Source organism: Mustela putorius, unplaced genomic scaffold (genome assembly GCF_011764305.1).
Source record: "Mustela putorius furo isolate JIRA1106 unplaced genomic scaffold, ASM1176430v1.1 tig00000460_pilon_pilon_pilon, whole genome shotgun sequence".
NCBI classification, from domain to species: domain Eukaryota; kingdom Metazoa; phylum Chordata; class Mammalia; order Carnivora; family Mustelidae; genus Mustela; species Mustela putorius.
In genome coordinates, this window is record NW_025421389.1 from 13,819,212 (window position 1) to 13,833,082 (window position 13,871).

The window sequence follows — 13,871 nt, forward strand, 5'->3', positions numbered from 1 at the left end:
CCAAGTCCCCTCTTCCTGGACGCCCAGCCTCAGGCTGCCTTCCCGGGCTAGACACCAGAATGGCAATCACGTGGCATTCATCTGGAAAGCCAGCAGCTACACAGACCAGGAGAGACAGGACAGGTTAAGGAAGAGGGGGGAAGAAAGAATGGCCTGAGCCCAGAGAGAAATCTTCCTGGCGAGCCAGCTTCCTGCTCTGTCTCCTACTTCCCCAACAGCTGATGGGCGGCAGATGAGGCCCTGACCCTGATTTGGGGGATGGGGGAGCAGGTAGGAAAGTTGCATAGTCTTAGGACTGCCTGCTCGCCTGCTCACCACAACGCCCCGCCCCCCCCCATGCCAGTCACGTATATATCTACTAAGCCCCTCGCTCTCCAGGCCTCCAGCTTCAGGCTGCTGCCTACTCAAGGAGCCCTCCACCCCCCCACCACCAGGACATGGAGCCTCACTAGGGCCCTGTGCTAAGAGGAACTCTGGAACAATTCCTCTTAAGGCCTTCACTGGGGTCCAGCTCCCTCCAGGAGCCCCTCTCACTCTGTATTCCCTCCAACCAGTCACCCCAGCAGCACCCGCATCGGCTTCTTTTAGGGGCCCAGAGTCTCCACGCAGCACGGCAGCCCCCACCCTCTTGACCTTCTTTGTGAAGGGTATCCATCCTCACCCAGAGCACAGGACTTGGGGCCCCAGGGATACAGGGTCTGCAGCCAATTACATTGTGGTTCTCCACCTTCCCTTACAGCTCTCATTGGAGCCACAGGACAAGAGCCCCTAACAGATCCCCCAGACAGCTATAAAAAGAGGAAGCGAAGAGATGAAAAAAAAAAATTTTTTTTTAAAAAAGGACACAGCAGGTGGGGGAGGTGAATGAAGGAGGGAGAAGAGGGAAGCCTTGTTGCCAGGCAATCAGGCCTCACACCAGGGCTTTCCAGGCTGTTTGCATATCAATTGGCTTCCCAGAATTAGCACCAGGGTTGGGGCACCCACCCCCACTCACCCACACCCCCTCGGTCCCTCCAACCTCCACACAGCATGCCCCGCTCCACCCCGTCACCTGTGTTTCCCACACAGCCATCTCTAGGCTGCCCGCCTCTCTGTGGAGCCTCTGGGCTCTCCACTGCCCTCTGAGGCCCGGGAGGCCTTGGGAAGAGCCGAGCGGCCTCTGCTGCCCACACTGGACCAGTGCATGCAGAATGCACTCTGTGGCCCCAGCCCGCCCCCCAACGCCCCTCACCCCCCACCCTCCCACCCCCACCTCTTGTTGAATGCCAAGTGCCTGCCCTCGGGGATGATGCCTGGGGGCTGGGGACACAAGAAGCTGCACGGGGCACACGGGGTTTAGAGATGCCTCACACAGCCACAGGATTAGTCTCGAAAGCTCAGTGCTCATGGATGGGGGCCCATGGACACACACACACCTTTAGCGGAGGGGTAGAAAGCCCACCCACGAAGTCTGCTGCTCCCACACTCACTCCCGGGCACATGCCACTGATCCGCACCTCCAGATCCAGGTGGGCTGGGCCCTGGTAAAGCCTGAGGAGCTGCCATCTGGGTCACATGAACTGGGCTGAGGGACTCTGAGGCCAGCATTTGGCCCCACATTCCTCCCCACCAAGCTGGAGGAAGGGCTGCCTCGGTCCTTGGAGGCCGTGGCCTCAGAGACAAAGTAACTTGCCATTAATAATCCACTTACCCTCCCCGAGCTGATTTGCATGCTAATGAAGGTTTCTGGAGCAGGAGGTGCGAGGCTGGGGTTCGAGGTGTGTCCCAGGAGCCCCGTTCAGGGAAGGGAAGATGGACCAGGAGGAGCTGGGAGAGGAGGGAAAGTGGAAAGCTGGAAAGCGGGCTGGGACAGGAACCTACAAATGATAGAATGTTCCTTCCCCCTGGCCTGGCCTGTGGCTTCGAGGACCCAAAGTGCAAAGCCTTCATTTGTATGTGAGGGAGGGGAGGTAGGGGAGGGGAATGAAGGAAAAGAAAAAACAGAAAGAAAAGGAGCAAGGATAAGGAGGGACTGCTGAAGGAAGGGAAAGTAGGTTGAGAAGACAGACGGAGGCCAAGGGCAGGATGCCGCAGAGCAGACAGGCCACCAGATCCGAGGTGGGGGCAGGGGCAGCCTTACACCTGCGGGTGAGACTAGTGTCCGATCCCTGGGAGCCGAGGCCCAGGGTGAGATGCTCCGCTTCCCAGGGGGAGCCAGCTGCTGAGGCCCTGCCTTCCCCTTGCTCTCCCCTTGCTTAATGAACACATCTCCCTTTTCTCTAATTAGGTGGAACAAACAACTTGAACCAGAATTTTTATTTCCCAGAAAAGCACATGCCTGGACACAGTAAATATGTCATTAATCATCATTCGGAGGCTCAGGAGCACCCTGGGTGTGGGGAGGAAGGGTAGCAGTCAGAGGACCTAATTAGGAGCCCGGGCCTCCCTGCACCCCTCCCGCCAGCACCCGGGCAGCCCGCCTCCCTCCCGCCAGGCCGGGAGCAGATCAATGGGAAAGGTGCCCAGCAGAGTCAAGCTTAATGTAAATGTTCTTGTTAGCACAGTGTAAAAGTAAAGAAAGGGGGATGGGGAAGAGCCGTACAGGCCTTCCCCACCTCCTCCCTCCCTCCACCCTACCCCAGGTCTTATTTCCATCCAGGAAATTGTTCTTATTAGTGCTTGGCTATTTATAGACACGTGAACCAGTACTGAGATAGGGCTTGGCTTGAGGCTCAACCACACGCCAGCCCCATGGCCCCCATCCCCATCCACTAGCCCTGTTCTGCTGGCCTCCGGTTCAGCTCCTGGCCCTGAAGCTGAGCTGGAGATCCTCAGCCCACTGATGGCCCCGCTCCAGGACCCCCGCTGCCACCCCACTTCCTGGGGAAGGAATGTGCCACAGGAGCCCACCCAGGCCCAGGTGATTCTAGAACGTGCGACAGAAATAGTCCAGACCCTTGCCTTGCTCCGTGGATCTCTCTGGCATCTCAGAATATGTCTTTATCTAAAGCAGGATGCGCTTGTTCTAGACAGAGGCTCAGGGCATGTGCTCCAAGTGCTGGAGGCCACCAGCTTTGCTGACAAGGACCACACAGAGCTGAGGACCCCGAGAGCAGGTTCCAGGAGCTTACATACTGCTGCTGTTAAGTAACAAAAATTTGACTAACTAAATTTGAAGATCTAATTGGCTTCAGTAAATGATTCATGAATCAGGCTGCATCTCATCCAGCAAGTAGAAAGGAGTTCCAAGGAGGTGCACAAAAATGGAAGGTTTTTAAAGGCAGAGATGGAGAGGAGAAAAGGAAATAATAGGCAAAGAATGCCTCCTTTCAGGCAGGGTCCCCCTTAGGTAGAACCGAAGGATGACCTCCCCTGCGGACCAGGAGTTTCCAGGTTTGCTGGTTAAATGTCACATCCAGGGGGCGCCGGGGTCCGAAACCGCAGGAGGCTAGCTAGGCATTAGGTCTTGGTTTGCTGATGGGGGACCCTTAACGCAAGTGACTCCATTTTGGCCAGCTGTCTCCTTCTTAGCACTGCTAAGTAGCTCGGTGAACTTAAAAGTCTGCTGACTCCCTCTCACTGTTCCCACCTTTAAGTGAAAATCTTACTAACCACCGTCTGGCTCGCAGGGAGCTGTGGGGGGAGGGTCACGGCCTCGGGGGTCACCGTCCTCAAATCCCAGCCCTGCCCGGCAAGTTTCTGACTCACTTTGAACTAAGTTTTCTTTTCTATTAAACAGAGCCAGTGCTCCCTTCCTTTCAGGGTCTGGTGAGAACAGTACTGGTACTATCTTAAGGGAGGTTTTGAGGAAGTAAAATCTCTTCATCTATCCTCTGGCTCCAAGCAAGTAGAATGAGACCTCGCGTCCGTCCGCCACCCTTCTCTGGAGGGAGCTCAGTAGCTTCCCAGGATCAGAGGTCTCTGAGTACTGGACTGAGTACTGACTGCTGCCCGACACAGCTCCCCAGCACCTACCTTGCTGGGTCCCCAAGCCACCAGGGAAGTAGCTGGAAAGGAGCACAGCACGGCCTCACGGCCCCCACTGGAAATGGAAGGCGGGAACCCAAAGCTTTCAGATTTGCCTTTGTTTCCTAGAGCCGCCCTCACCATGTCCCGCAACCAGTGCCTAGAACAACCGAAATGTATTGTCCCGCCTCCTAGAGGCCAGAGAGTCTGAAATCGGGGTGTCGGCAGGCTGTGCTCCCTCCAAGGAGAGTCCTCCCTTGTCATCTCCCCTCCTCCTGGCTCCTGGAGTCCCTTGGCTTGTGGCCACATCACTCCCGTCTCTGCCTGTCTTCCCATGACCTTCTTCCTCGTTCCTTTCTATGTCCTCTCCTCTCCTTCAAAGTACACCAGTCATTGGATTTGCCCTCCCGCACCCCATCCAGGATGATCTGGAGATCCTTAACTAATTACACATTACTCCGAAGACCCTATTTCCAAATCAGATGACATTGTGACGCTCCAAGAAATTAATTGGGGGGGGGGCACTCTTCAGCCCATTATAGGACCCTCCTACTTATCTCACCCCCAACTTGCAGTGTAAGTTTGGTAAAGCTCTGCATCCCTCCTGGTCTTGTCTATTTTCTCCACTGTCACCAGGCCAGCAATGGCATCTGTCCCGCCTCCAATTGGTCGGGGATCTAACGAGGTCAGGAAGTGAAATGATTTGAAAAGTTGAAAGGGGGGACGCCTGGGTGGCTCAGTGGGTTAAAGCCTCTGCCTTTGGCTCGGGTCATGATCCCAGCGTCCTGGGATCGAGCCCCGCCTCGGGCTCTCTGGGAACCTGCTTCCTCCTCTCTCTCTGCCTGCCTCTCTGCCTACTTGTGGTTTCTGTCTGTCAAATAAATAAATAAAATCTTTAAAAAAAAAGAAGAAGAAGAAGAAGAAGAAAAAGAAAGGTTGAAAGGGTTTATAGATAAAGGAATGAAATGGTCAGTGTGCCTTGATTCTACATGCATCCCCGGCCCAGCCCTGCCCTTACCCCCATGCCCCAAGTTGCAGCCCTTCGTACCAGTGACATCACTGCCTGGGAGGAGGGGGACAGCACCTCCCCCACTACCGGCTGCACGTGCTGCCTGCAGACCCAGAGGCCCCCCCAGACACCAGAGGACACCTGCAGCCGGATTTCCTTTGGAGTCTACAAGTCCAGGCTTTTCCCACATGGTGGAATAGTTCCTTTGTCCCTCTGCAGCCCAGGGCGCGGCCAGGCCAGGGAGCCACCAGGAACCCCCCCAGCTATCTGGGGACACTTGCACCCTTGGCTGTCTGGGGCCGAGGGCTTCTTCTTCTCCACTGAGGCTGGGTCATGTCTTCCCCTACCTGCCCAGGCCACTCCAGCCGAATGACCTGGGGGCTTCTCTCCCTGCTCTCTCAGACCCTGCTGCGAGATGGCAAGCGCGAGAGCATCGTGAGTACCCTCTTCATCTCCCCGGGCGACGTGGAGAATGGGCAGAGCATCGTGTGCCGAGCCACCAACAAAGCCATCCCGGGAGGGAAGGAGACTTCGGTCACCATAGACATCCAGCGTGAGTACTGACTCAGCCCACGCAGGGGGCCAGGCCCGGGGCAGCACACCACCCCCCACCACTGCCCACCTCCAGCACTCCCTGCCTGGAACACAGGTTGGGGGGAAGAGCCAGGCCTGGACAAGCAGCTCACCAGAGCCAGCACCACAGCCTGCAAGGTGTCTGAAGACAGGAAATGGGTCCGACAGCTCCCCAGACTGGCCCAGGTTGCGTTTGTGGGCGCCCCGAGGGCTTGTCCTTATTGTCACACGAAGTCACGACATCAGATGAGAATCTTTGGCCGATGACTTGTTCAGGCCACATTTCCAAACTGTTTCAGGTAGAACTTTCCACATCAATAAATATAAAGCAGGCCCCTAGCTCTGCTTTACCACGGGGAGCCCACACGCTCCCTTGGCGAGAAAGCCAGGGCAGAGGGCCTGGGGGCAGCAGGGAGCTCAGGGCTCCCCCCACAGCAGCCCATGCCCTACAGAGGGTAGGTACATGGGGCCCCTCTTACAGAAGGGTTCAAGGAGAGAAGAAGCAGAGTAGTCTTTCAGTCAACCTGCACTTTCCAGGGACCATTTCATCTTTACAACAACCACTGGAGTAGGTTGCCGGTGGTCCCTCTGTGGGAAGCAGGCACCCCAAGGTCAGTCAGTCTGCCCAAAGCCACAGACCGTCAGATGTAGAGAGCTCGGCTTTCCGCAGCCCACACCGCAACCCCTCTTCTACACTGCACACAGCAGGTCCTCAGCAGGTGTCGGTTCTCACAGTCAATGTCAATAGTCACCAGGCATTCAATCCCCACCAGCCCCCTATTCCAAAAGCCACCTAAACAGATTCCCAGTGCTTTCCTACAGTCTCCCTCAAGTGCCTGTTGGCCCCAGAGAACAACAAGTGCTCAGAAAGGTGGTCCCACAACCTTACTCCCAGCACCGGACTAGCTTGGGTCTGAGTACCAGCTCTCAGAAGTGGACTTTTCTTGCCTTAAATGCCCTTCCCACAATGCACGATGTCACTGTGTGCTAGGGGCTGATGTGGCAGCAGGCTGGACCTGAAGGTTGGCATTCATTTCCTCCTTACTACTTTATTCATTCTATATCAAAAATCCCCCACCTACCAGCCCCGCTCACATGAGGCTTCTGGGTTCTGTGCTCCGCGTGGCTCTGTGGGGCTCTGGGGCTGCGTCCTGGTGTTCCCAGGGCCCATCTTGGGAGCCAGCGAGTGGCCGTCCCCAGTCTCTCTAGAACCCCGGCAGCTGCTGCCTAGATTCCAGAAGGCAACAGAAACCATTATAACCCTGAGACGGGCTTGCTCCACACACCCAGACCCAGCCGCCGAGTCCTTGGAGAAGATTTATCTTTTCTTTACCATCTTCACGGGCTAGTAACCCCCACTCGATCACACCCACCAGCTGGAGGCTTCTTTTTCTGCTCCTCATTTACTGAGAGCCAAGAACAGTGGGGCCCTTGCCAGACCTGGGACCAGGGTGATGGGAGGGAGACGCTCACTCTGACAGCCTCCCTCCCTGGCTGTCCACACCCGCCTACTTCTTCCGAGCACCAGCTGTGGGCCCAGCTCTGGACAGGAAGCAAGATGCTCTGGGGATCGAGTGGTCCAGCATCCCAAAAGGCTCCCCAACCCATGGGCAGTGAGGGCCGAAGTTTGTCACACACTTTACTCCAGGAATGCCAGTTCCTTGTCCTTGGACCACACGATGTCCCCAGTCTCCTCTTGCCCTTAGACTGACCGTGATCCGAGCTCTCTCCAGACACGAGCCCAGTCGGGGAGGAATAAGGATGGGGGACATGAGACATCCAAGCCTCCCACTGCCAGGCTGCCGGTTGGACCCCCCACAGATCCCCAATCTGGTCAGGAGGCCCACACCAGCTATGGAATCCCACACAAAAGGAGCCAGCTGGCAGCTCCCCATGCCAGCAGCCTGGGCCCCGGCGGGGTGGGGGGGGGGACCCAGCAGCAGCCAAGCTCCCCTCCAGGCTGGGAGAAGCCCTCCTGTCACCAAGAATGCCACCATCCTAACCACACCCCACCAGCTTTTCAAAGGCACCCCCCTAATGCGCTCTAGGGGGATGATCCATTCACCAGGGCACACGGCTGACAGTCTCCATCAGAGGAGAACACCAGCCTGGCCCAGTCTCCACGTCCTGGCTGGCTCTCTTTCCAAGGACGCCTCTGCCACACAAAGCAGGAGGCATCAGACATGAAATCCCAGAGAGGCTGCAGCTCCGGGGCCCCGATCCCTAGGTCAGCCCCATCGGAGGCTGGACAGGGAAATGGTCAAGGTCACAGCATTCCTCCTGCTTGAAATTCCGGCTCTGCCACTTACTGAATGATGCTGGCCTCACGGTAACCACCGTGCCTCAGTTCTCCCATCTGTGCAAATGACAACGGCCGTCATACAATGGCTGTGAGGATTCAATGAAATCGTTCGGGGATGCTTCCAGCGTTTGTGCCCGGCTCAGGCTCAGCTCGCTGCACCTGTCCGTTGTCCCTCCCATGCACAGCTCCCCTCTCAGCCTGAACGGGGGAGAGGTCTCCCGCCCCTTGCCGCCTCTCCTGAAGGTGTTCCCTTCTGCCTGCCTAGCAAAAGCACACGCTCGCTCTACCACCTTCCCTCTGCCTCCTTCCTCCTCCATTTACCCACTTGTTCATTCAGTAAGCGTCCCGCTGTTTACTGTGGACACCACGGGCCGGATCAGAGCTGCCTTTGCAAACCTGCTTATTTTCTCAGTCAACCAAGAAGCATCCAAACTCAGCAAAAGCACATTTGTTGTTTGTTTCCCTTGGTCTTTATATGTTACCCAACGGAAGACAAAGCCCCCAGATTGAGTAATGGGAGAGAAAGCTGAACACCCCAAAGTCCCACTACATCTGGACGCTGCATCCAGCTGCCAAGTCGCAAATGAACGTGCCATAAAATCACTGAGTCATGGAGTTTCTCCCTTTCCCGCCCCCCCGCGCTGTACTGCTTCCCAGAACACACACGCGCGCACACACACGCACACGCAGGTTGCTGATGGAAACGCTAACAGACTCTCAGCTCTAACATCTGTTCAATATGATCTCAGTTCCACCGGCGACATCAAAGCCGCCCTCCTGCAAGCGATGCAGCCGACATCACAAGTGGGATTAAAATCGTGTCTAATAGTTGGATATGACATAAACTATTTATACCTCTGGAGCCTGGCAGGCTCCTGAAAATTCATATCCGGCGCATCCAGAGCAGAGGGGTGGACAGAGGGACACAGGGACCTCAGGGTTCGGGGGAGAGGTGCAGATGAGACTGGCAGGTGCACCAGCCTCCTGGGGACCCATTCTCTTGGGGCCCTTCAAGAAAGCTGGGGTACTAAGGATTTAGCCCAGGTAAAGAAGCTGCCGGAGAAGGGCATGCATGGGATAAAGTCAGAATGGCGGGTGGCAGGAAGGGACCCTAACAGGTGTATACTCCATCACCCTGCTCCCCAAGACTCCTCCCTCTATAAAAGACACCCAGGTGGGGAGGGTCCTCCTGGGGCTACCCCCCCCAAGTTCTGTGCCAGGTAGATTCTACGTTCTGTCCAACTTGTGCCATGACTTCCTCCAACAACAGTTGCACTGAGGGACTCTGTTCTGCCTCTCAGTACTGAATTTCACAATGCGAGGCCGTGAGCCAGCCATGCATTTGGCTCTAGATGGCCATCACCAAATTCCTCTGCCTTAGGACAAGTTTCTCCAACATGCAGCGAGATGCACACTCCTCCATGGGTCTCCACATCTCTAGGGTTGGGGCCATCGGAGCCGGAGGGGGCCCTCGGATGCCCAGTTGAGGCAGCTCACCCTGCAGAGAAAGAGAGCAGGGACCGTTGATGGTACCCGCCCTGGAAGCTGGGGGCCCTCAGCTTGGGGTTGGGGGGATGGGGGCCAGCCAATGGGCAGCAGCTAGGGAGAAGCTACAAGGTTCTGGGGGTCTTAGCTCTCCACGGGGTGGGAAGAAAGCTCTCATGGCTGGTCCTTGCCATCTGCCTCCCTCCTTGAATTATGCTTTAAAAACAAAGATAGAGATCATTGAAATCCCTGTCACCTCCCTTGTAATTCTCCATGAAATTCTCCACGGCTGCTGTAACAGGAGCTCCCAGGACCGTGGTCTGCATCCGGATCTCATGCAGGGAGATCGGGGTCCCCAGAAGAGTCCGCCACCCTGCTCAGGAACCAGAGTTCTCCCCCCCATGTCTTTCAAGTTCCCTGCGGATACAGGTGCAACCTTGTGGGCCACCTCCCTGGCCCCCGCCGCTGGACCCGGGCACTGTGCAAGGAAGCAAGACCCGGCTTGAGCACCAGCAGGACAAAGAGGGCCTGAGTGGTCCAGGGATCCCAACTCCAGGGTGGGCTGGCCTCCGTTCATAGCCTGAGGCCTGTGCGTAAGACTCTAGGGTCTCGGAAGCCCACCTGTGGTTTCAAACAGACGCTCAGGCTGGAGCAGCTGGAGTCCTGCTCCCCTTGTGGGGCCCTTCGCAGGTGCCCAAGAGGGGTCAACATGTTTCTCCGTGGTCTCTGAGAAACTGGCTTCTTCTGCTGCTGAAAATGGGCTAGATGGAACCCCTAAGAAGTCCACTACCCTCCCTCAGTTTGCCGTGATCTCGGGTGAGAGCTGCCGAAGATGTGGCCTGGGACCCTGCCTGAGTGGCAGGGACCATGCTGCCTCCTTACTCAGCTCAGGCTTGTACGCCCGCCGGCCCTATACACCGTAATGAGTACGAAGATCAGGCGCTGGTCTCGTTTCCCTCTTCCTACCTCTCTGCATCTCTCTCCTGCCTTGGTTCTCCAGTCCTCGATACTGGGTGGTCTCTCTCCCCAGCGCCCCGTCTCACGTTCTGTCTCTGTCTGCTTGGTCTCCTCCAGTCTTTTTGCTTTCAGTGTGAAGTCTCCGTCTGATTCTCTGTTTCTGTGCGTATGTCCATCTCTCTGTGTGTCTCTCTCCAGCTCCCTGCTCTCTGCTTCTCTCTTTTTCTTATTCCTCTGCATTTCCCAATCTCTCTCTGTCTCTGTCCATGTCTCTCTCCCTGTCTCTCTCTGTAAAGGTGTCGTCTGCCTGCCTCCCTCCCTTCTGTCTCTCTGTCTGTTTGCAGTTCCCCCTCCTTCCCCACAGCTCTCCCTCCTGTCTCCTCTCTCCCTCTCCTTTCCCTCCCCCTTGCCTCTCTTCCTGTCTCCTCCACCTCCCACCGTTTTGCACTTCAGAGCCTGCCTTCTCATCATGTTGCAGGAGAAAGACTTGCCCAGCCTTGGGGGCTGAGGGCTGGGTGACACCAGTCAGGGCTCAGCAGAGATGCTCAGGCTGATGAAAGGGTGTAAATGCCACTTTCAAGTTAACAGACGCACCAGAACCTTTACACAAACAGATATGAAACAGACATTTCAAAGACCAAAAAAAAGTGTATTTAAATGGGGCTTAGTGTCCATGCTTCCCCTTGTGCCCCCTGCACCCTCTTCTGCCCCCTCTCTTGTCTGAAGTGTTTTGTTCTCTCTAAAGGCTGGAAGATGGGCAGCGTGTGTCTGGGGACCCAGGAAGCCACGCCTCCTGTCTGGTTGTTCATTTAAACACTAGGCCTTGAATCCACATGGGGATCCCTGACCCCCCACCAGGGCAGCTGAAGCAGGGAGTAGGGGAGCCCCCGGCTGAGACCCCCAACTTTGGGGGGACGACCAGGATAGTGGCTGCTCTCAGGGCCCCTCCTGGTAGAATCTCTGGCCTTTACCTTCCCTGTCACCCAGAGGATCTCCTTGCCCCAAAACCATGGGCACAGCACCCCAGTTTGCAAAGGAATCTCTTCTCTCTGCAGACCCCCCGCTCGTCAACCTGTCAGTGGAACCACAGCCAGTGCTGGAGGACAACGTTGTCACGTTCCACTGCTCCGCAAAGGCCAACCCGGCTGTCACCCAGTACAGGTAAGAATCCTGCTGATTCTTACAGGGCACCGCCTGGCCCCTGGACCCCTCCACACCTGTGCCCATCACACAGGCTGTCATTCGTGGCCTTGAGTGTGCAGCGCACGGGCTGGGTCACTGGGAGAGCCCAGGATCCTTCTCCCTTCCCCAAACACCCATCCATCCATCCCTGGCCAGGTAGAAGTTCCCTTTCCTTCATGTACATGCAAACACCCCTCCACCGGAAGCAGTGGGCATAACCCCTTCTGTTTGGAGAGCTCTACTATCTTTCTTTCTGAAAAAAGGCAGAGAGGCTCCAGATGAGGAATAAAGGTAAAACAACCAGGAGATGCAGTAAGATCAGAACCTAGATCTGTGCCATGGGCCCACCAAACTGCTCACCTGTGCAGGGTAAGATTTCGGAGACAGAGGGCCCTGTCCAGCAGGCACCTCGGATCATGTCCATCTGTGGCCCCCATGCATCCCTGCTCACAACACTGATAAAAGCACCACGGTGTTTTACACGCTTGTCTTTCCTTGTTGATGGAGCTCCTTGAAGGCAAGAACTGCAATTTAGCAACTTAGGGCCCGCAGCATGGGGCAGAGCATGGGACGGGCCGCGGAAACCTAATAATGCATGCTGGCTCCCCGGGGCACCTCCCTGCCTGGGCACCCCTGCAGGACGGGATTTCAAAAGACGCAGTGCCCTCGGAGATGCTCAAAGGCAGACAAGGACACTCACCTCCTTTAGATGCCCTGGGGAACTCGCCATGGCCCTAACTCGGAGCTGTCCTTCCCCGCCAGCCCAGACTTGATGGTGGAGCCCAGAGCGTCATCTCCGCCATCGAGATGGGTTATTAAGCTGCAGCGGCCGGTGCCAGGGATGCTAATGGCCCCAGACTAGATCATCAACTGGCCAGTGGGAGTGGAGGACAGGGACAACAAGAGGCAGCGCAGCCCAGAGGGCTCAGTGAGAGGAAATGGGCCAAAGAGACAGCCAGAGAGATTCGGGTTGGACGCAAGGAGGAGCTCCCCGCAGTGCAGATAATTGAACGACACCAGGACCCTGGAACCAAAACCCAGGAAAGGCATGGAGTCTTTCTCCTTGAGGACATTTTAAAATAGGATGAAAAGCCATCTGTCATGTCCCGTGTGACCATTCTCTGGGCCCAAGGCCGGGCAAAGTGCGTTGCAGAAACATGGCCCTGGGGCCCTGTGGGGCTGGGGGGCGGGGTGGTTTGGCTGGGATCTGGCATCTGTCTGGAAGTGACTGAAGATGCAGAACAGACAGCCTGAGAGAGGCCCTTTCTTAGGGCTTTCTCAGGGCACCTGCGGTGACAGGGTCGGCCCCTCTCTGCTGTCGCTCGTGCGGTCTGCTTACAGTCCCTAAACGCTAGGTCTCACGTGCCCACAGACCTCAAATGCCCATTTCCCTGGGCAGCCCCGGACTCCCACAGGTGCCCTCGCAGCTCTCCCAGGAATGCCTGTGGGACCCCAGAGACCAGAACGTACAACTTCCATGGCTCTTCACTGCCAGGCTCCGGGTTACCTGAGGACCCAGTTATGGGCAGCGGGCAGGGCCATGATCGGGGACCCAGCACTGTCCCCCACCCCTCCCCTGCCTTATGACCAGGACAGTGTGAGCCAAGACCCCAGCAGCCAGGCTGCCCGCCTGCCTCTTAGAGTCACCCCCCTCTAAAAGCAGAGCACCAGTGATAAATGATGAAGTTCATATCTCCTTCTGGAGGGATCATCATAAACAAATGTGACAGTAGGGGCACCTGGGTGGCTCAGGTCTTTATCCTGGAGTCCTGGGATAGAGCCCCACATCAGGATCCCTACTCAGCGGGGGGGGGGAGTCTGCTGCTTCCTCTCCCTTTCCCTCTCCCGTTCCCACTGACTCATGCTCACTCCCTAGCTCTCTCTTTCTCTCAAATAAATAAAACGGAATCTTAAAAAAAAAAAAAAAGAAAGAAAGAAAGAAATGTGACATTACATTTAAGAACTAATGAATGTAGGGGAATGTGACAATTAATTGGCCTATTCTTGCCATGTTTCTGTCATTTCAAAGTGGGGTTTTGTGTTGTTGTTGTTGTTTGTTTTTTTTTTAACTAAAAAGTTAATAGGGGCACCTGGGTGGCTCAGTGGGTTAAAGCCTCTGCCTTCGACTCAGGTCATGATCCCAGGGTTCTCGGATCGAGCCCCGCATCGGGCTCCCTGCTCAGCAGAGAGTCTGCTTCCCCCTCTCTCTCTGCCTGACTCTTTGCCCACTTGTGATCTCTCTCTCTCTGTCAAATAAATAAATAAAATCTTTGAAAAAATAATTAAAAAACTAAAAATTTAACAAATAAACAAGCATAGAGCTTGCAGGTTTCCCTCTGCCTTCACCCTACCCTAGGCCCCCAGGATCCCGGGTCAGCCCCTGGTTACAGAGGGGCCGCCAATCACAGAGGTGTCTGA

At 56.0% G+C, this 13,871-nt stretch overlaps 1 protein-coding gene across 4 annotated transcripts in view; it reads left to right on the forward strand.

Moving 5' to 3' along the window:
- Positions 1-13,871, forward strand: part of KIRREL3 (kirre like nephrin family adhesion molecule 3) — a 546,348-nt gene that overhangs the window by 505,088 nt on the left and 27,389 nt on the right. For all 4 annotated transcript variants that reach the window (XM_004750228.3, XM_004750231.3, XM_004750230.3 and 1 more), the window contains exons 7-8: positions 5,357-5,507; positions 11,327-11,432. In XM_004750228.3, the coding sequence (XP_004750285.1) occupies positions 5,357-5,507; positions 11,327-11,432 (257 nt within the window). The remainder of the gene's footprint in view (positions 1-5,356; positions 5,508-11,326; positions 11,433-13,871) is intronic.